This window comes from Mesocricetus auratus, unplaced genomic scaffold (assembly GCF_017639785.1).
Source record: "Mesocricetus auratus isolate SY011 unplaced genomic scaffold, BCM_Maur_2.0 Super-Scaffold_100003, whole genome shotgun sequence".
Lineage (NCBI taxonomy): Eukaryota > Metazoa > Chordata > Mammalia > Rodentia > Cricetidae > Mesocricetus > Mesocricetus auratus.
Genome location: NW_024429188.1, coordinates 58,189,112 through 58,212,798, shown reverse-complemented (window position 1 = coordinate 58,212,798; position 23,687 = coordinate 58,189,112). Strand labels below are relative to the sequence as shown.

At 35.7% G+C, this 23,687-nt stretch overlaps 1 protein-coding gene across 1 annotated transcript in view; it reads left to right on the top strand.

Moving 5' to 3' along the window:
- Chm (CHM Rab escort protein) overlaps nt 1–23,687 on the top strand; it is a 140,336-nt gene extending 116,649 nt beyond the window's left edge. Inside the window, exons 13-15 of the mRNA XM_005082985.4 lie at nt 10,800–10,898; nt 16,247–16,407; nt 20,661–23,687. Of these exons, the coding sequence (XP_005083042.1) occupies nt 10,800–10,898; nt 16,247–16,407; nt 20,661–20,852 (452 nt within the window). The 3' untranslated portion in view covers nt 20,853–23,687. The remainder of the gene's footprint in view (nt 1–10,799; nt 10,899–16,246; nt 16,408–20,660) is intronic.

Genomic DNA, 23,687 nt, shown 5'->3' with positions numbered 1-23,687 from the left:
ATTCCAACTGGCCGAGAAACTTATAAAGAAACGTTCAGCAGCCTTAGCCATCAGGGAAATGCAAATCAAAATAACTCTCAGATTCCATCTTATACCTGTCAGAATAGCTAAGATCAATAACACCAATGACAATTTATGCTGGAGAGGAAGTAGAACAAGAAGAACACCCCTCCATTGCTTTTAGGAATGCAAACATTTAACGCCACCTTGGAAGTCAATATGTTGGTTTCTCAGAAAATTGGGGATCTGTCTACCTCAAAACCCAACTATAATACTCCTGGGCATATACCCAAAGAATGCTCTACCATACCACAAGGACACTTGCTCAACTATGTTCATAGACACTTTATTCATAATAATCAGAACCTGCAAACAACTTAGATGCCCATCAACCAAAGAATGGATAAAGAAAATGTGGTATATTTCCACAATGGAGAATTACTAAGCTATTAAATACAGTAACATCATGGAATTTGCAGGCAAATGGGTGGAACTAGAAGAGACAATGAATTGGTTTCTTAATCTACTGTGTCTCTTTTATCCACTATAAGTTTCTCCTGTTTAAATTTTTATTCATTTAAAGTATTTAATTTCTCTGAAGATGTGTGTCTGTACTGCTAGGAATGTAGCATATGCTAAAGAATTGATCTAACTTTGTAGCCATATCCCCTACCCTGGGAATATCTAAGTGTTCCTTAGAAATTATCCTAAATTATTTTGAAAGAAATCAAGCTGGACAAGCCTCCAGAATTTTCATGTAGGGAAGAAGCCACCAGTCAAACAGACATTTTCGATAATGCATGGCAATATTTTAAGCAAACTAACCAAGATATTTTGGCTTCTGAAGCCCTTGATCTTGATCTCTCACTTGTTTTCAACCTTGATAAAATTCTCTGTTCTTTCCTGTAACTTAATCACTTTATCTCAATATAATACCAGGAATGTGAACAAATACACTAGCCGTTTTTCTCTTGTTTCTAGCCTGAAAGAGAAAAGTTTGAGTTCACCTTTAAATCTAGTTTTCATTCATTTTATAAGTTACTAGAATTAATGTATGATGTAATATGTAGCAAGACTTAACAACAATACTAAGACAGAAACTGGCATGTTTAATCATTTACTTACTTTATTACTTAGTATTTGGCTTCTGCCTTTTCTTAAAGCCTCTTCACAGACATTCAGGAGCAGTTTGTAACTCAGATATTAAAGGTCCTTAATGGCGTATTTTCCTATTGTTCCCTTATTTAAGAGTCATTGATGTCACATGTGGTTTCAAATTCTTCTGTTCTCCATCCGTCTTGTAAAATAAAATTTGTCTGATGTGTCACAGAAGACTTTCCCATGCTTGTTCCCATTATCTTCCTTTTTCCTTTTCATTTTGTTTTTCTCTATCTCAAGTCATATACTATGCTTTTGTTTTGTGTGTCCCAATCTGATCCCACCTCATTTATTTTTCTCATTTGCAGCTCCCTGATGATAAAGCATGTTGCTTCATTCAGAATGTTACACCTCCATTCTCTTCCAAAGTACTGTTCTATCTATCTCTTTTGAGGATTTTCTCTTCTAAAGCTTTCAATAAAGCAAATTGTTGACACAATAGAACATGTTCTTAAAATGTGCATAATTATCTCCTTAGTCTAATTCAGAAACATAATCTAATCCTTTCTCCTGTCAAGCAGCTTGGAAATGATAAATAGGACTGTGTGATGTGTTAAGAACCCACATTTAGATTCTCTCTTCTGGATTTCCCATATTTGCACTAATTTTAGTGAACTGTAAGTGAAGTGCAGGTTGCTTATGACTATCAACAGTTTAAACAACATTAAAAAATAATTCCACATGTGCAAATTTTGTTTTCAGGCTCTTAACTATAAATGCATTTTAAGTGACTTGTTTTCCCTGTGTATTTAAGATTAATAGAAAAATTACTAGTTGATCACATTGTATATAATATAATCAGCTTGTCAGGTTGTTCTTATCCTAAAAACAGGCTATAGTAATGGAAGCCTAAGTGAAACTCATCATTCTTTCTATTGGAGGAATCACTTGACAAATGTTGGCAAGCACTAGAACTAATGCAGTTATACCTGAGTAAATCAAATGTCGTCCAAATATATTCCACTGAGGCTGACTGTATCCCTTCCTCAGAGGAAACAAAATGAAATTTATCGAAAGTAAATTATGGAACTTTGGTGATTTAAGGTGACGTTGTTTGTTAAATACATTTAAAAATTTTCAGACATTACCCAAGAGCAAATTAACTTGTTTGTAAGCTGTACTTTATATGTGATTATGACTTTTGTCATGAAGATGGGCAAAGACATAGGGATTGAAAGATCCCGAAATGTTAAAAAATTGTTCAAGTTAGCTTGTTCTTATAACATATGCTTCATACAATTTACAGCTTTCAGAAAGAAATTGAGAACTGTTTCTAGGGACATCTTTTTGTACTTTCATGGTAGTCTTTACTTTTTAAAAATTTTGACAAACTAATAGTTATATGTTAATTATAAAATGTGATATTATGATCTATATACATTGTCAAATAGTACAACGGAAATGATAAAGATGTCTATTGCTGCACCAATGTTTTCCTCCCCCCTATGGTGAGAACATTGACAAAAATCTGTTGTTCAGGCATTTGCCTTTGGTGACCCTAATGTATACAATCAATAACTTATTCTTGTCCAACCAGAACTTCATATACTCTGATCATTGTGTCTTTTTCCTCACCTTCTACCTGTGGTGATGATTTTCCTAGTGTTTTTATGCTGAAGGAGATGGGAATGACAATTATCTTGGTTTCATCATTGCGTATTACATACATGTTTTATTGAATTATTGTTCTATTCCATATAAACATGTAAAATTAAAGTAACTTGTATTAAACAAGCCTGTAGCAGACTTGTCTCCTAAGGAAACTAGAGATTTTGTCCTGCAAAATACAAATGCTTTTGATTATCTTGTTAAATTAATTTTCAGTACTCTAGAAGGGATTCCCATAGGAAGCAGTTGACCACTGCTGAGAAATGTCATTTGTGGATACACACTCTTCAGTCACTTGTCGTTTATTCTGCACACTACTATGCAGTGGTCTCCTCGAGTACTTTCTTTTAGAATCAGACCTTTGTTTGTGCTATCTCACATTTCCTTGCTATGCTGTGTTATAACTTACAAATAACAGGATCATTTTTTATTATAATCCATTGTAATTCAGCCTTGCCCTCGAAGGCTACTGGGGTGTTGAGGCCTATCTGCCCCTATGCTAACGGACCCTGTGTCATGCTTTTGTCACTTGTTGTGTCTACATTTCATATGTCTTCCTTCTTTCCCCTTGTCAAGCTGCTTTCCCGTGCCTGGCACTATGCTCTTTCTGGCAGCACAGTGTACTTTAAGAAAAACAAAACAAAAACCTATCATTTAGAAGTCAAAATTCTCTCAAAACAGAGCCAGAAATAACTTCACAGAATTTGTCTTAGAACACTGATATATCTCCCAAGATATCTTCTTTGCCAGCTCTCATGTGCAGAGGGTCAGAAAGCAAGATAAGTAAGCTTGCCTATAATATAATACCTGTAATACTGGCATGTATCAGTCCATAGTGAGGGATTGAGTAGTAAATGTTGTAACATCTTGGGAAATCAGGAAAGTAAAGCCAGTAAGTACACTTACTTGTTTTTGACTATGTGCAAAAAAGTTCCTTTGGATAAATGTGGTATTACTGTACTTGGATTGAAAATGGAGACCAGTACTTCTTAAGCTGTTCATTCCATCTGGTAATACAGACCTTTTCTCAGCAGCCCTGGATTAGCTAAATGATCGTATCATTTGTTACAGTTTTAAAAATCTTTACATCAACTGAAATTCATGTTCCCTTGGTTAATTTGGTTTTCTGCTACTGGGATTGTTAAGAATTTGACATTATTTTGTTTTGTAAAGCTAAACAAGTGTTATATCCTAAATGAAGATTTTTTTATAACATCAGTTATGAATGAGCAAACTTCATCTCTGCAACCTTTCCGTTTGACATTCAAGTTCTTGTTTTTTATACTTGTTATTCATATGCTATGCAGTTTGAAATCTTTTTCCATACATAATAATCAGGCAGTAACAGCTGTTTTATTCTGGGATTTTATGTTACAGGAAGTTAGTTATTTGTGATGACTATAGATTTGTGGATATTACATGTAATAATGAATAATCTAAAGTTTTATGTGGGATCTTGTTTATATACTCCTTTTTGCTTTTTCAACCCTCCTAGAAAAATATTACATACCTTTCATAAAGTGAGTTTAGATAGTTTAAAACAATTTTCAGTATCTTCTTCCCTTTTTAGTTGCTACTTGAAAATATAATATTTAAAATTATTTTTAATAATGTTATGAAACAGATTTTATTTTACAAGGAAGCTGATTTTTTTTCCTCTTATTCTTAGGTTAACGTTCTGGAGTGATATTTTTAACCTTAAATTTTACCAAGAAAGTGCAAGTTGAGTCAAGTTTTTCAAAGTTGGCTTATGAAACCAAATTGTGTGACATATGTCAAACTCATTTCCCCATTTGGCACTATAAAGAAAACATTTTTTTCTAACCCTTTCACTTTTATGGACACAACCATGCATTCTTATTTGTGCTATATTGCATAAATTACAGTTGGCTTTTTATGAATGTGTGTGAAAGATAATTTATGAGCCATATCAATCCCTATTCATATAAACTACATTTTCTTTGGTCATATAACAAAGTGCACTTTGTAGCTAGCTTGTATTATAAGATTCCTTCAAAACCTTTGGAGCAGATACGGGTGTTTTTATGGACAACATTGAGGAGTGGACTTCTTACCCTTTTCAGCAACCATTTGCTTACTCTCATTTTATATTTGCCTTTTAATGCTGTCCATTTTTGCTTTAAGATTTTATTATCATTAAAAAGTATCATTTTAAGTAGAATTGGCTTCATAAGACTTTAGCAGTGGTAGTGCAGATGACCTAATACCATCCCATTGACTTAATCATGAGGACACTGAGTCCTAAGAGAAAAACTGCCTTAGCCTTAGCATTGCAGATGCAGAAAACAGAAGAAAAATGAAGAAAAAAAAAGGACCATATAATCATGCTACTATCTCACCCAGCTACCATATATTAGACTTGTCATTTCAATATGTACCTCCTGTATGTGTTCCTGTATATTTATGAGTAGAAATCTCTATGTTCCTAAACACTATCTTGTGAGAGATATCAGTGTTCCAAAACAAGTTTTGTTAGCAGTTATTTCTGACTTTGTGCTGAGAGAATTTTGATTTCTAAATATTATGTTTCTCTATTCTATTTTCAATGATAATGGTTTTGATTAGTAACTGGCTTTACATAGGTTATCATTAAATGTTATTTTGAAATATGATTTCTTAATGCCAATACAAGTCTGTATGTATTGGTATCACAGGGATGGTAGTCTAGAATATATTGAGTTATCTTTTTAGCCCAGTAGGAATGCAGTTTGTAAATTTTACAGTTAGGATTTGTGAACAATTCTTTGGCCGATTTAAATTGAGGATGGTAAGATCTCTAGGTACTTTCTATGCTTCTGTCCCAGTATATCAATTCCCTGCATTTCACATAGGAAATCAGTCATACTCTGCTCATCTTCACATGTGTATAACAGGTGCATTGGTGTGTACTCGTGTCTCTCAACAGTGGGAATAATACCTGGCCATGACAAGGAAATTTCACAGGAACAAATGTTTATGAAACACTAAGTAAAACTTTTATTTGAGAACTAGACAAAGTAATTCTTATTTATATTAAAAACAATCTTATCTTACATACCCATCCCAGTTCCCCCTCCCTCCCGTACTCCTATTTCCCCCCACAACCCCTCCCATCCCAACCCCCATCTACTCCTCAGGGAGGGTGAGGCCCTTCCATGGGGGATCATCAAAGTCTGTCACATCATTTGGGGTAGGACCTAGGCCCTCCCAGTGTATCTAGACTGAGAGAGTATCCCTCCATAGTGAATGGGCTCCCAAAGCCGATTTGTGCACTAGAGTTAAAATACTGCTTCCTTTGCCAGAGGTCCTCTAAACTGTCCAGGCCCCCCAACTGACACCCATGTTCAGGGGTCTGGTTCTGTCTTTATGCTGGTTCCCCAGTTGTTAGACTGGAGTCCCTGAGCTCCCACTCTTTTCAGGTCACCTGTTTCTGTGGGTTTCCCCAGCATGGTCTTGATCCCTTTGCTCATCACTCCTCTCTATGCAACTGGATTCCAGAAATTCAGCTCAGTGTTTAAGCTGTGAATCTCTGCTTCTGCCTCTATCAGCTACTGGATGAAGGTTCTAGGATGGCATTTAAGGTAGTCATCAATCTAATGATAGGGGAAGGGCCTTTAAGGCAGCCTCTCCACGATTGCTTAGATTTTTAGTTGCTGTCAGCCTTGTGGATTCATGGAAATTTCCCTAGTGCTAGGTTTCTTGTTAATCCCACAACAGCTTCCTCTATCAAGATATCTCTTTCCTTGCTCCCTTCAGTTCTTCCCCCAACTAGATCTTCCTGATCCCTCATGTTCTCCTCCTCCTCCCCTTCTCCCTTCCTCTTTCTTCTACCTTCCTCCCCCCTCTCCCCATGCTCCCAATTTACTTATCCCTTTCCCCTTCTCAAAGGATCCCTGAAAGTCTCCCTTAGGGTCCTTCTTGTTTCCCAGCTGCTCTGGGGTTGTGGATTGCAGGCTGGTTATACTTTGCTTTATGTCTGATATCCACTTATGAGTGAGTACATACCATGTTTGTCTTTTTGTGACTGGGTTAACTCACTCAGGATGGTTTCTTCTACTTCCATCCATTTGCCTGCAAATTTCAAGATTCCATTGGGTTTTTTTCTGTTGAATAGTACTCCATTGTGTAAATGTGCCACATTTTGTCTATCCACTCTTCAGTTGAGGGGCATCTAGGTTGCTTCCAGATTATGGCTATTAAAAATAATTCTGCTATGAACATAGTTGAATATATCACCTTGTTGTGTGAATGGGCATATTTTGGGTCTATGCCTAAGAGTGGAATTACTGGATTTGAGGTAGACCGATTCCCATTTTCCTGAGGAAACACCATACTGATTTCCAAAGTGGATGTACAAGTTTGCATTGCCACCAGCAATAGAGGAGTGTTCCCCTTTCTCCACATACTATCTAACATAAGCTGGCATTGGTGTTTTTGATTTTAGCCGTTCTGACAGGTGTAAAACAGTATCTCAGAGTTGTTTTGATTTACATTTCCCTGATGACTAAGGATGTGGAACATTTCCTTAAATGCCTTTAATCCATTTGAAATTCCTCTGTTGAGAATTCTCTATTTAGATCTGTGCCTCACTTTTTTTTTTTTTAGAGACAGGGTTTCTCTGTATTGTTTTGGAGGGCTGTCCTGGAACTCGCTCTGTAGACCAGGCTGGCCTTGAACTCACAGAGATCTGCCTGCCTCTGCCTCCCGAGTGCTAGGATTAAGGTGTACGCCACCAACGCCTGGCTTGTGCTCCACTTTTTAATTGGATTATTTGGTGTTTTAGTGAATATCTTGAGTTCTTTGTATATTTTGGAGATCAGCCCTCTGTCAGATATGGGGTTGGTGAAGGTCTTTTTCCATTCTGTGGGCTGCCGTTTTGTCTTGTTGACTGTGTCATTTGCCTTATAGAAGCTTCTCAGTATTTGTTAATTGTAGATCTCAGTGTTTGTGCTGCTGGTGTTGTGTTCAGGAAGCAGTCTCTGTAATTTTTAAAGTTTGGCCCTTGAAAGGATTCATGAGGTATAAAGATTGGTAGTTCAATTTAAGAAATGATCCTAATTTAGAATAACACTAAAAAATTTCTAATACAAAGAACATCAAAATGGAGTAAGAGAAACTTATAATTAATATACTAGCCTATAATATGATTCTGTTTGGTAGACCAGGAGTGCTACAAAGTTTGATTTTTGTTTACATGTTTATAAGTTCCCCAGAGGTTGGGAGAAGATTCTGTGGATAACTTGAATTGGGATCCCCAGCACACGTGGGAAAACACTGCACTTATGCAGTCTCAGTGCTAAGAGGCAGAGACAGGTGGAACCCTGCGACTTACTGGCAAGCTAATGCAGCTGAAACCGAGAGCCCCCAGGTCCAGTAAAAGACTCTCTTAGAAAAAAGGTCCTATTGAGGAAAATATCGTAATGTCAGCCTTTGGCCTCAACACATCCCCACACACATATACTTTCTATCACAGACATAACCACAGTTCCCCATTTCTTTTATAGATGTTTTGCATCATTTGAAATGAAATTGATTTTTGTTATGCATTATACAAAGGAGTAGATTTCATTATAATATTTGCATACATTCATGTAATGTGCTCTGATCATATTTACACACACACCTGGTACTCTTCCTCACTCCCCTTCCCCTGAAATTCCACATATAAAAAAGGGATGCTTGTCTTTTGGGTGTGACTTATTTTATTTGCCACAATAATATCAAATTCCATCCATTTTTCTATAGATCACATGACTTGGTTCTTTTTTGTGGCTGGTTAAAACCCCAGTTTATAATTATGCAACATTTTCTATATCTATGAGATGAATTTTAATAATGAGTTCTATTTTGATTTGTGCTTTCATTATAACATTTGAAATATCTTTCCAGGGTTTTTCAAAATTATACTATTATAAAATTAATTCTTAGTGGAGAACTGGACATGCCTTTTTTTCATAGAATTGTTAATTATTAAAGTGAATGTGGGTGTCAGTGAGGAGGCCTCGGCAATCTATGGGGCCTTGGGTAGTAGATCAGTATTTATCCTTGGCATACAAATGGACTTTGGCTGCCCATCCCACAATGAGAGATGCGCTCTTAGCCTGGACTCTTGGGGGAGGGCCTAGGCCCTGCCCTGGATGAAATGACAGACTATGGACACCCCCATGGAGGGCCTCACCCTCCCTGGGGAAAAGAGTGGGGAGGGGGGTTGGTGGGAGGAGGAGAGAGAGAGAGGGAGAGGGAGCTGGGATTGACATGTGAAGCAACGTTCCTAATTTATTTATTGGTTTTCATAAGACAGGGTTTCTCTGTATTGTTTTGGAGGCTGTCAGTCCAGCCAGGCCTCAAACTCACAGAGATCCACCTGCCTCTGCCTCCTGAGTGCTGGGATTAAAGGCGTGCACCACCGCCGCCTGGCTATGTTCCTAATTTAAATTTAAAAATAAAAAAGACCAAATGTAAATAAACAAATAAAACTCCAAAAATAAAAAAAATAAGTAAAGTGAAGTAGCCTAGACTCAGAAAGGTAAATACCACACATTTTTCTTTTAAGTGTGGATCCCAGATTTTAACTTTTTTAAATTTAAATTAGAAACAAGCATGCTTTACATGTCAATCCCCGCTCCCTCTCCCTCCTCTCCTCCCCACCCCCCCAGCTAGGCCCCTCAGCCCCCCACCCAATCCCCATTCAGATCCCCAGGGAGGGTGAGGCCCTCCATGGGGTATCTCCATAGTCTGTCCTTTCATTCAGGGCTGGACATGCCTTTTTAGTGGTATATTTGGAAAAGAATTTATTGGTACTGTCATTGATTATATTTTTTTGCTTTTATTTTATTCCACTCTACACATTGTATGTCTTTCAGTACATAACACTTTCTTGTTGCAGAATATTTGTTTAGCTATGCAAAGATATGTTACATTTGCTGTTAACTTCCCTGCCAATGCATCCGATTTGTCTAGTAAAAAGCTGAACGGCCAATAGCGAGGGAAGAGATATAGCTGGAACTTCCAGGCAGGGAGAATACTAGGAGGAGTAATTTAGGCTGGGGGAGGGGAAGGAGAAAAGAAAAGGAGACCTACCACAGGGAGATGGGCCAGACAGACAGACATGTAAGAATCAGGAAAGTAGGATATATAAAATGAAAGAAAGGTAAAAAGCCCCGAGGTAAAAACCTAGATGAATAGAACAGGTCAAGTTAAAATTTCTATTGGGATATGCCTAAGCTAAGGCCAAACATTCATAATTAATAATTAATAATAAGTTGGGAGCTGATTGGCAGCTCAAAGAAAATTCCAGCCACGCTTTCTCTTTGTACATATGAGTTGAGAAGTTTTATCAGACTATAACATTTCACTTTTCTGAAGGGTTCTTATACATGATATTATATTCTCTAACCTAAACATTTTCCAAGTCTAGGCAATATAAATTTCTACATGCAAAGATAAGTAGTTTAGATTTCCTGGAAATACTATATATGCTCTTTTGACTCCCATTTTATGGATTTTGACATAGTTTAAGAGTCAGTCTAAGCCAGCATTGTTCCCTAAAAAGTTTCATGGAATCTCTGTAAAGGATAGATGAGTTGTTGTTAACTTATCAACCAAGTGTGTGTAATGAGTTCTTCTTTGGGCTAATAAATGTTCTTTGACCCCTCCCACCACCCTCTTGTGTGTGTGTGTGTGTGTGTGTGTGTGTGTGTGTGTCTGTGTGTCTGTGTGTGTACATTTGTGTGCATACACAAATGATTTTATAAGCTTCACTACTTTATGTTTTACAAAGTTCTCTTTAGCTACTATTTACCTTTGGTTATTACTATACTTTTTCTTTTAACTATCCTTCATACACATTTAATTTATGTGACATGATACATTTATTTTACCTGTACCCTCATTACTGGGTTGTAAATTCACTTAACAGAGGAATCAGGATTTGCTCAGTCACTACTATCCATGATACTAAATTTGTGTTTCCAATATGAATAAAACAAGTCTGATGAGCAGGAAGTCAGGATGTTTTTGTTTTTGTTTTTCAGATTTGGTGCATTTGACTTGCATGTCTTCTAAAACAGCAAGAGAAGATTTAGAACAAGTAGTACAGAAATTGTTTACTCCATATACAGAAATGGAAACAGGTAAGAAAAGAGGTGGTGGTAAGTTAATGTAACATATTCCTCTTAGCTCATGAACTGAAGTGAAGCTGAATTAAAGTTAAGTATTGAGCAATAACTCCCACATACTTATTTGCTAAGGATTTTGAACACAGTCATTGTATAAATAAGACAAGAACGGTTCAGTCTTTATTGTTAAAGGAAACTAATCACACAAATAGACAAAAAACCATTTATTATCAAAGTATACATTTATATGCATATATACTCACATGCCCAGGAAAAAGAAAGTATTGTTGGAAATTTTCTCAATTTTGGTAGTATTACAGGCACTTTTTCATAACTATATGTGCTTTACAGGATTTTCATGAAAAAGCATATATCCCTTGTTAAAATTTTGCTTATAAATGTTTATTTAACTTTCCAAAGACTAAAATATAAATTAGCAAGTATATAAGTCCTATTAAGTAATTACCTTTAAATGCTTTTTCTATGCCAAATACTTATTTCTACAAATTATAGCTGCTTCTGACTCATAGTTAAAGAATACTTTTCCACTTTAAATTTTTAAATTCATCCCCCTATAATAGGGTATAACTAATAGCTCTGAGTGGAACAAATATCACATATGTAGTATGTAGGTGAACAAAACTGTAGCGTAATAAATCTTCTTCATGTATGTAAAGTAAACGTAATTTTCATTAAAGCATTTTCGTGTTCACTTGATTCCTTTCACTTCTTCCATTCTTATGTTGCCATTGTCTTCCGTTGACACATTTATTCAGATAGCCAACCATTTGTTTTTATTCCTACTGGTTCTGTTTATTTTTATCTCCTGTGTGTTGTTAGTATGGAGATGATGCTGAGTGAGATATAAACATTTATGTATAAGACAAAGTGTTCCATTTAAAGCTGTTAAAGTAATGTAATTTCTTTGTGAAATCCCCAGTTGAAAAAATTCTTTCAATCTAAAAAACTTCACTTGAGTTTAATTTTGTTTTGTTTATGTATACTTTTATTTGAATGTTTTGTATAAATGTTTGAGTTACTGTTAAATATTTGTTTGCAAAGTTATAATATACACAACCATATCCCTCAACATAATGTAGAAACATAGTTGTATCTTCAGGCTTTAATTGAATCTATGTCTTGCTCATAACCATAAGTATCATTTTCATTTCTGAAATTTTTCAGTGTTTCTGTTATAATTTCAGTTTGAGTGTGCCAAATAGTATACTAAACATATCATTATTTCTCACTTTCTAAATGGATTTATCTTTGTGATTTACAAAATCAAACTGGCAGAAATTGCATGTTCACTAACTAGCATCCAGTAGCCATTTTAGATTTTTGAGATTAATCTTAATGGTTAAAGTGATCCCGGTTTGAAATGATGTATTGTTTGGAACCTAAGTGAAATTCTTTAGCAAGAACTATGCCAGAGAGGTCCTCAGGTGCACCGAGGCACTGCAAAGCTAGTTTTCACTGACACATGGGCCTTTTTATCATCAGGATGAGGTAGTGGTCATATTTTAATTAAAATGTCAGAACAAATACTGTTGGAGTTATTGAAAATGAATCACCAGATAAAGTGAGCACTGGGCCATGGCAGGTCAAAGAGGCAAAGTCACCTGCAGAAGAGAATTCAATTCATTTTCCTGCCTAAATGAGGGAGAATCAACTTTATGAGCAATAGGAACTTTTAATACATTAAAACACATTCTTCACTTGTAAAAGCTTGTATTTTTACAGGCTTTTATTTTGTTTTGGTTATTTGACCCTTGCCTGAAACTTTGTGGTTTAGAGCTTTGTAAATATTTTTGCTGAAACTTGTAGCAACAGAATAATGTTATGGCCTTGTTTTTTTGTGTTTGGTTTGTATGTTTTGTTTTACATTCTGTATCGTGTTGTACATCATAAACCTTTATGAAAATTCGCCTCCTCACCTTCCAAGGAAGTTCATTTCAGAAAAGGATGATGTTCTCTTTAACCCTATAACACTGATTAACAGTGTATGTGGGGAATTGTAGTGAGGTTTTAAAGACAATACTTGTCTTTCTTACCTTTCTGGTTCATGGGTAGCAGCCAGAGCTCTTCAGACTATGCTCTCCAAAGAAATAATTGAACTTTTACCCACCCACCAGGTTCCTTTAAGCACATCAGATATCTCTAAATCCTTGTCTGCTTTTTAGTCTAAAGAAAGCAGATGATTTATGCATAATAAGCTTCATTCTGTAGGTTAAAAACTAAGGTCATTGCTTACAATTCATTTTGTTGTTTGGAATATCCTTGGAAACATTGAGATGTGATAAACTGAGTGGTATGTGATCCTCATTGCAGAACTTACTGATTTCTTATTTTACCCAAAAATACAAGAGTTTTCAATACAAGGTAAAGCAAGAATTCTGCAATGGCTAGCTTTTCTAGCTGAATCAGTGAGCTTGCAGTCCATTGAGAGACCCGACTCAAAAACTAAGGTGCCTTAATCAGGATGCTTAGAGCACTCCTTGTAAGGCTCAGGGAACGTTAAGCACAGAGAGCAGAAAGAAAGAGAAGAGTTAAGTGCTGTTGTCAGGGCACGACATAGCAAATGTGATCTCACAGCAGCTGTGCTTGCCTAATGTCTAGAATGTAGTGTTATCACAGCGTCATCTTTCTTATTTCTTTTCCCCTCCATTCCACCTGGTTAGTGCAGTTCCTCATTCCATTGTAGTCATTTCTATCTCTGAGAGCAAGACTTTCTAAAAACAATTTCCCTTCATAAATGAAGTATGAATTTTGTGCTAGGGAAGGATATTAAATACTTGCTGTACCAGGAAATCAAGTGCCATATCTTAATTTCGTGTTTTTTTTTTTAATTTCACTTTTATGTTCCAGGGCTTAAGCAGCCTAACTAAATTCAACTTAACTGAATTAGTTTGCTTGTTCCCATCACATGGCTTGCACTTACAGACCCTTCTTGCTTTTATTTGGTTTGCCTTCACTCTTTCCTTTTACCTGCTTTATTCAGTACATACACTTGTTTAATTAACACAAAATCTTATTCTGTGTCATCTACTACTTCCTTGGTCTAGCACACCATCTAACTGATTGAAATGAGCTATTGTTTAGCATCTTTCATAGTTTTGACAATTATTTGCTTCAGAGTGCATATTATTTTTCCAGCTCTTGCTCTGCCTCCGGCTGACCTCCGAGAAAGATGAAGCAATTACATGTCTCTTTGAAGCTTCTAAGGTCAAAGCTTGATGGCTCCCTTGTATCCAGACCATTGATCTTCAGACTATGTCAATTTTCACTTTCAACATAGTTTCTTGTCAAAGCCTTAACCTTTGTGAAATCTCTTTCCTAAAATCTGTTGGACTATTCATTTCCCCTGTCGTGTATTGAATGAAACCTCTCCTCTGAGGCAGAGAACATTTATGTAGTAAAAGATAGGCTCACCTGATGTATACCTAGTCAGGACCTGGGCCCTACTAAAAGCCTTCTGCACCTGAGCTCACTTCCCTGCTGTGTTGTTTGATGCCATCACACTTACGTGGCATTTACCTGCAGGATTTGATGCTTGACACTTGGTGTTTTTAAGTAAATTCTCAGATGATTTCAACTATGAAATATCAGTTTCTTATATTCTTTTGTTACTTAGTAGTTTTTGTTAATATTTCCCTGCATGAATTAGTGGTACCTCTGACCCAAATCTCTTGGCATCAGTAAGAGATCCCTTGGGGCTGCAGAGAGGAATTAGTGATTTAGAGTGTCTGCTTTTCCTAAGAACCTGGCTTCAATTTCTAGAGCCCGCATGATAGCTCACAACTGTCTGTCACTCTAGTTCCTGAGACATTTTATGCCCTCTTATATCTTTAGCATTTTCTTTGTGATTCACACTGTGTCTCACAGAGGTGGACTATTTTCCTAAACATTCCTTATTATCATTATGCAGAATTTGACCTTTTGGCCGAGTTGGGATATTAACAGCAATATTTTCTGTCTTCAACCAAAGAAACTTTAATTATAACATTTTAAAAGAAGAGACACAGAAGAATGGTCGTTACTATATTAAGAAATAGGCTATAGGAATTGAGGTTAACAAGCCTGAACCTTTCTATAAACACATTTTGTTTTGATTATTGACAATAGTACTAAAATCAATTTATAAATTATTTAGTGAATGTCTTTTGTGTGCTACTCCCTGTGTTAGGAGAAAATTTCAAAACGGAGGACTCAGAAGTGAGTCTACTCCATCTGTATGCCCCCAGATCCTATTTCATTGCCTAACATGCATAATGGATGCCTGCTGTTCAGTGAGAGAACTTGTACTCGAAATGACATTCAACCTATTGGCCTTATGTGTTTGATAATTGTTTTTTGTTTGTTGGTTTCCATTAATCCTGTAATCCAGTAACATAAAGCATTAGAATAAGAGTTAAAATATATCATTTTAAATTCTGTATGTGTTATTTTCAATGATATTTTTAGAGATATTCATATGAGTAAGAGTTAGAATATATCATTTTAAATTCTGTATGTGTTATTTTCAACGATATTTTTAGAGATATTGTTCATATGCCACAAAATTTTCACATGGGTGAAACACCAAGTTTTAAAACAGATATTCACAAAATTGTCTAAGCATCTCTAGAAACAACTATACCACATTTCTGTTTCTTCCCTCTGACAAAGAAACTCGATATCCATAAATAGCCACCTGACCCTTGTCCCCAACTCCCCCTCCCTGATTTCTAAGTACCCATTAATTCCACTCTCTGTGTGTTTTTCTTTTTTCTGAATAATATCCTATTATATAATTATCTCATATGTATATACTATTAAGTAGCTATGTAGCATTAAGTTGTTTCATATGTATATACTATTAAGTAGCTATGTAACATTAAGTTGTTTTTCTATTTGAAATTTGATTTGTGGTATCTTTTCACTTAGGAGATATAATTTAAGGGCGGGTATGATTGTAAGAACTGTAATATTTTGTTGCATTTGTTTATTTGTTTGAGTGTGCACGTGCACACAGCACTCCATTTAGTCAGAGAACAATTCAGGATTCGTTTCTCTCCTTCCGTCCTGTGGGTCCCAGTGCTTGCACACCAGCCCTCAGGCTTGGTAACCAGTGTCTTAACCTGCGGAGCCATCTTGCCAACCTTCCAAATAATTTCTAAAATCTAACTTGTCCTGGATGGAAAAACTTTCATTGTTTGAAATGCCATATACTTACCTTAGAGTTTGTCTTTTCATATTCAGTAATTACTTATATATAAAAATATCCTATGTGCTATAATGTCTAGTCATGCTTTTATTGTTATTTGGCTATTAGTATAGTAAATTATGGTTTTCAATGTGATAAAATTTATTTCTACTACTAGAAAATGAACACGTTGAAAAGCCAAGAATTCTATGGGCACTCTACTTCAATATGAGAGATTCTTCAGATATCAGCAGAGATTGTTATGATGATTTACCATCTAACGTTTATGTGTGTTCTGGCCCAGACTCTGGTCTAGGAAATGACAATGCAGTCAAACAGGTAAGCCACTGGTGTTTCTCAGTTTTGTTTTAAGAAATTGACATACTGAGATAAATGAGGGGTTTTTATCATCCTTGGAGGAGGGAAAAAATAGTAAAACATCTTTCTCATTTAATATTGATTGGCTTTTTTCTGTGAACTACAGTGCTACTTTAAATATACTTTATGAGCTATTTTACCTCCTTGAATTATATAAGGAATTATAAAGACTTGTTACAAGTACTACTTTGAGAATAAATAATGAAGATGTTAGAAATATATATTCTTAACATGAATTTAAGATGTTAGTGTTGTTAAATATTTCTTCTAACATAAATAGTTGGATTATTGGTGCATATTTTGAAAAAAATAAATGTTAATCTCCAACAACCTGAGCCATTTCCAGAAGTATATAAGATAATTTTACAATGTTCTAATGCATTTCATAGTCTTGGAAAAAGAATGAATAATGTCATTTTAAGTAATTAACATAGTACCATTAATGTTTTGACTCAAGCCAGTGCACCCCAAAGCTGCTGTTATAGTTGCCAAGAAGTGTGTTAAATCCAAGTGGGCTAGTCTGGGTAGAGCTGTGTAAAAGTACACACTTCTTCTAGGTGCCAAATGTAAACTCTGATTCCATTAAGCAGAAGATCCTTAGAGCATATTAAAAAAACACATTTTTCCCTGATAGAAAGAAAGAAGGTATGCTCTGAGGCAAATGTGAAAACTTTTAGTAAATTTTGTTCTTCAAAATTTCATGTATGTGCATTGTATATTCTAAATACTTTTCATCTACACTAACTACCAATCTCTCTTCCCTATTTACCAGTTTGGGTTTTATGTAATGCCCTCACATAGTTTACTAAAGGCCAAGTATGTGACTGTAAGTTTGAAACCCTCCTTGAGGGCCTGGACTATTGAGTATGCAACTGATACGCTGCCTCCCCACTCCTAGAATCTATTGGTTGCCAATAAATCAGCAGTAAGCTGTAGATCACCTTGAGTCTCATCTCCTTCCTTACCTGACAGTTCTGAGGGCCCAGTGAACACAGCTGCTATTAGTTCATGGTTGCCATACCTCTATCTTTTCTACTTACAAGATGATATTTCACATCTTTCTACCCCGTTGTCTTCAGTTCCCTGAGCTTTATGGAGTCAGAGTGGGGGAGTAACTGTGAGACCACAGAAGACATGGATTCAGTTATGTTCTCACCAGTAGCAGTGATGTTTTAGTACTAAGTGGTCTTTGAATCTTTAGAATACCTTTTAGTTACAGCAGTAATGTTATGAACAGTGGTCCAGCCTTTTACCATAATTTTATATTTTTCATTGGAGTCTAATATTGGTTGTGGAAAATTATGCTTGGCCATGATGTCAAATGAACAGGAAATTACAACTCCTATCCATAGCTCAAGATTTGCATTCATGGCTTAAGCTAATAATTTCATTTTTATTTTAGTGACCCATTTTTTTTAAAGAAGCAATCTTCAAAAAGCCTTTAGCCAATTAAGTTAGGTTGGTATTTTTTCCTGAGTAAACAGAACATTTTGTAAACCAAAATAGGATGATTTTCAAATAAGGATTTACAATACAAGTGCTTTGTGAACTATGCTGCATACTAGAAGATTACAGCTAAGGGACTTTTTTTTCATGCAGTAATTTTCTTCACAAAAAGATAACTTTCATAGGTTATATGAAATATAATGAAGAAAACAGCATTGTTTGTTTACCTACTAATTAACATGTTACACCTTATATCTACTTGAGGAAAAATATGCCTTCTTTTAAGAACATCAGTAATATTTATAAATTGCCAATTTATTCAGATAAATTGAGCTCTAATTCTAGTATATCATCATGTGGTTATCTCAGTCACCTATTGGCAACTTCGATTTCTAAGTAAGGAAATTATTCACGAACTCCCTCAGAGTACTGTCATGGCTTTGCATATATAAAATACACAGGTCCCTGCAGAATTGTAACGTGTGTGTTTATTTTTTTAACTAAAAGTCTACATTTTAGCATTTGGAAATTTTGCACCCTTTCTTATTATTGCATAGAGACAGAATTTCTAGATCTGACTTTCTTGGATGCTTATGTGACAGTTTATGACTTTAAGATGCACTGATTACATACACATTGATGATACTACTTGATCTGGCTTCAGAAGCCACTGGTTCAAATATGTGTAGTGACAATGAACACCTTGCATGGTGGGACATGATAGATGTGGAGCATGTCCCATTCAAATCAAAGACAAGCAGTACAGTTGGCGAGATTAACATGTTGGCCTGCACATGATGTGCGCATCATGTTTAAGAAAGTGATAACCACCTTTTAGTGAAGCAAAATGTATGAGAGCTGGAATTTGAGAGAACCGAGAAGGTAAGACCAGAGAAGGTAGGCGGGAAGATTTTTATAATGCAGTAGTTAGGGCTGTCAGTTTTATCAGTAATGGCGTGGTTGTAATCTGGAAAGTGGCATAAAGAGAATTTTGTTTTCAATAAACACCATTGAGAATGACATAGAGATGGATTATGGTAAGAGGCAGGGTCCTTGAGGCAAGATAACTACTCTAGTTTAGAAACTGTCTCGTTGACAGATGGTACATGCTGGAACTTTGTCAGTGGGGAAAAAACAGAGTTTAAAAATCAGAAAATGACATTCCCGTGATTTGGCAACTGTTCGTATGAGGAAGTAAAGGGGAGGGAGAGTTTCTACAGACAGAATAAAAACACGGGACAAAAGGCCATCGGGGAGAACTGTGAAGTCTGTGGTAGAAGAGGCCTCAATTTCGGTCTTCAAGCCTCTACAGTAAGAGCCACGATTCTCTAGCAAAGACATGTGGTGAAATCTCAGGGTAAAGAACAAAGAAAGATATGTAAGATATTCATAGTAGACAGTACAGAGTTAACCGTGATCACTAAGCAACACGTTAGATCCACAGCAGGTAGTCATCTTGTTTAGATCGTCTGATAGCTATCTCCGTATTGCTCTCACTTTATACTTCCTGACCATTGTTTCTGTGATTCATTTATATATATATATATCATATAGTATTAATCTTTCTGTGTCTAGCTTTACCATTTAGTGCCCTTCAGGTAATATTATCATAGATGAGGGGATTGATTTTGTTTGTGGAAATGTTATAGGAGACCAGATGGTAAGTGTTCTAACTGCAAACATCCAAAATTGTAGCCATGAATGTTTTTATTTTTAATTAGTATTAAAAGTATTTGGTATCATTGTGGCATTTTCAAACAAAACTTAATTTTTATCACTTCTAGTTTGAGTCAGTTTGCTTAATGACCTTTCCAAATCCAAGTGAAGGCATGTTTTAGTTCATTAGATTTTGGTAGCAATTATACTATGTATGCCAAGATGTTATCATATACATATACATTCAACTAAATGTTTATATTTTTAAAGTATATACATAGTAAATGCTCTGTTTCAAAATATGTATACACTTGAAGCATACCTAAAATTCAAATTGATTTCAAATCCATATTAAATGCAAGAAATGGCTCTGTGGGTAAAGGTATTTATTGCCATGAAGGCCTGACAACCTGCGCTCAAATCTCAGAACCCAAGGTAGAAGGAGAGAACAAATTCTGGAAAGTTCTCTTCTGACCTCTATATGTGTGCTGTGACACATGCACACACACACACGTTATACACATATGTAATAAAAAATAATTCAAGTCAACTTTGAAGTTTCAAAGTTTCTGTTATTACCCTTCCACCAAATTCATCTAGCAAAGGTATCCAGAGGGTAAGTATTTAGGTTCTACAGCAATTTTTCAGCTCTGCCATTAAAGAGCAAAAGCAGCCATAGATACTAGGTAAAATAATGAGAATTGTGTTCCAATAAACCTTGACTTAAAAGCAAGAGGTGGTCTGGATTGGATCTTTGGGCCATAGGTATTCATGTTTTAGCCAAATAGATGACCTTGCATGTGTATTACAAAGAAAGGAGAAGCAGTATAGGAAACTAGTGTGTTCATTAACACCTAAAAATGACTCTTCCTTACCACTTGCCTAGAGTAGAAGCTTCCTAGCATGACACAAAGCTTTAACAGTGAAGTGGACTATTGCCACTTGTCACATTTACTATCTGTTATTAGCATCATGTTTGCTTTTTTATTCTCTTACCTTGTCCTTGATTATGTAAGTTTTTAAAGATGTGATTTTTTTTAGGTAGTGCCACAAATGCACATATATTTTAAGCTGTTGTCCAAAAACTAATTTGTCTTTTCATCTTTGACTAGGCGGAAACACTTTTCCAGCAAATCTGTCCTAATGAAGACTTCTGTCCAGCCCCACCAAATCCTGAAGATATTGTCCTTGATGGAGACAGCTCACAGCAAGAAGCATCAGAATCCAGTGTCATACCAGAGGCCAACTCAGAGACTCCCAAGGAAAGTACAGACCTGGGAAACCCAGAGGAGCCCTCTGAGTAGTGGATATGCAGACTCAATATCCTAATTTGGAAATTCCTCTTGACCCCATAGTCTTCTTGATGAAAGGAATATATGAACTCTTATAGCAAGCAACAACCAGTAGGCAAAATGATAAGAAGAAACCGGTCCCAGAAATCTAAAGGGGAATTTTCCTCAAAACTGACATTTCCAGGAACATAAAACACTTACAAAGCACATTGACTTGCTTATTTAAAGACAACAAACCTGTAAGATTAGCAGATGAAAACTATAAATAGGTTAACTCCTGGGAATGTAGCTGTGATGTGAAAAGGATCCTATGCATTGTTAGTAATTATGTGGCATTCATGGAAATGTTTTGCCACTTGGGATCTTTTTTGTTGAAAGTCACATCTGGAGAATTTGAATTATATTTTCATTCTGGGTGTGCTATAACAGGTAAAAGCATATGTAAATACAGTAGAGTAAAGCTAAGCTATCATAACCTGGCCAGGAGCCTATATTTGGGGTAAAAGTTGTTCTTTAGTTTCTACGTTAAAAACTGAAATTGTTAATACTAAGGTGTTCAGATGTTTTGTTAATCATTATTTGTTAGTAATTAGTGATTAGGGTGTAATATTATATACATTGGTTAAAGTTCAAAGATGAAGAAATGTAAGAATGGAAACAAGATCAATAGTCCTTCCTGATTCTAAGTCAGAGTAACTGAAGCACTAACCTCCTTGGTCACAGAGCTAATCTGATATTAGGCAAATTGTTTTAACTTATCTTCACTTTCTCCAGATTCAAAGTAGAATACTATGCCTAGTGTATCAGAGTGGTTATGAAGATAAATGCAGCACACCCCTTAGAATGGTTCTTCTGGAAAGATACAGTTTTGGAACTTTCCCATTGATGGAACTGTGGATAAATATCAACCTAACCTCTTGATCACAGTGTTATATTTATTGCGTTCAAATTTTTAACATGCAGATCTGTTTCCTAAATTTATTAGTTACAAGTGTAATGGTGGTTTTTAAAGACTTAGAAATACTTCATAAACTCATATTCCTCTTCTGGCAACTAAACCTGAAACCATCGAGAACTGAACAGAGTATGATACGACAGTTAATAAACTGTAATACACACTTTACATGAAAACATGAGGGCTATCTATACATTGGCAGCAAACCTATTTGCAATGCCTGCATTTAAATTTCTCCAAGCTCTGTGGTCTACTTTCTTTGAGCAATAGTTTGGACCTAGTACTGCCTGTAAATAAATAAACAATAAATAAACCCAGTGCTTCCTGCCAGGGAGTCATGGCTCCAATGAAAAGCACAGAGTTTTCCATGTGCAGCTTGCCCCTGGCCTGGCCAGGTTTCAAAGGAAGCTCCCAGCACAGATTCTTGAGAAATGGAAAAATCCAAGGAATGTTGCTCTTCCTGACCCCTGCAGATTGAATTGAATTGAGAAAAAAGGATAAACATCCCAGACTCCCAGGCTGCTCTTCTCAGGCTGCCTGCACCTCCCACTGTACAGCCCTCTCCTCCTATGTAGTACCTTTCACTTTTGTAAGGTCACACAAATCAGGGACACAATCACATATAACCTACTTTGTCACAAAGCTCCAGCTCTTAAGTCAGCTGTTGTTTCCTGAAGCCCCACCGGGGCGTGCACTAAATACCAAGTTCACACCTGTACTGCACCAGGTATTGGTCCGGCGTCTCCATGCCAGCAATAGGGAAGTTTCTCTTAGATGAGAATATTAAGTTGGAATAAAATCACAGCTAAGTTGCACCAATAAAAATGTTATACTTTGTTATAATCTAGAGTTAAGGCCTGCTGAATGCAGCATGCACATTTATCTAAGGACATAGACTTAGAATAACTAGAAACCTTTGGATACCGCAGCTGTGGAAATTGTAGAGCAACAGCAGCTATTTCATGCTTTCATGGCCCCGCTTATACTGTATCTGTTTTCATTCCTTTGCTGTCATAAAAAATCGAACTTACAGGTCATTTACTAAATATATTGTTGAAATGCTTAAAGCTCCTGACTCTGATTAGTAATTGTTAGAATACAAAAATACTGTTGTCAAAAATTATAGGCAGTTCTGCCTAATTCTTATTGCCTCAGAATGCAATACTAAGCAATTGCAGAGCTTTTTCTTGTATTCTTAATTACTGAAGTAAGTAGTTGTTTTTACTGTTTTAATTTCAAAACAATACCAACAACAAACATTAAGGTAGTATTATAAAACCTTAAGTCTAAAAGTCATACGAATGAAATTGCTGTTTTATATAATGGAAATATTTCAGTAATTTAAAATTTGAAAGTTGCTATTATCAAAGAATTTTTACTTGTATGCTCAAAATATTTAAATATGCATGCCTGTTTCCTAGTAACCAAAAATCATATCATTAATTTAAGTGGTTGATATAAGATCCAATAACTAATCCTATGTTGCTTTTGTATATCTTTTCTAGTTGGTGTGCCTGCCCAAGGAAACATAAATAATAGATGTCACTTTATATTTTTCTATAGTAAAATGGCTTCAGTCATGGGTAACTTGTAGAGTACTGGAAATTTCTCAAATAATATCTACAATTATAAAGTTGATTGTTGACAATTACTAATTTCTGGTAAGATTGTTTCTAGATTTTTGTGTCTTAAAATTTGTTTTCTAGTTCCTAGATGGTGGTAGTCGTTTACAGGAATTAAAACCATTTTCTTGCCAATTACTTATGTGCTGTTATTAGCATTTGTCTTTTGCTCAGTAAACTTTCTTATATGTATTTTAAAAAGCATGAATATATAATAATTTATACACTGTAACAGGGAATTTTCATAGGAAATAAAGACTTTTCATTGCC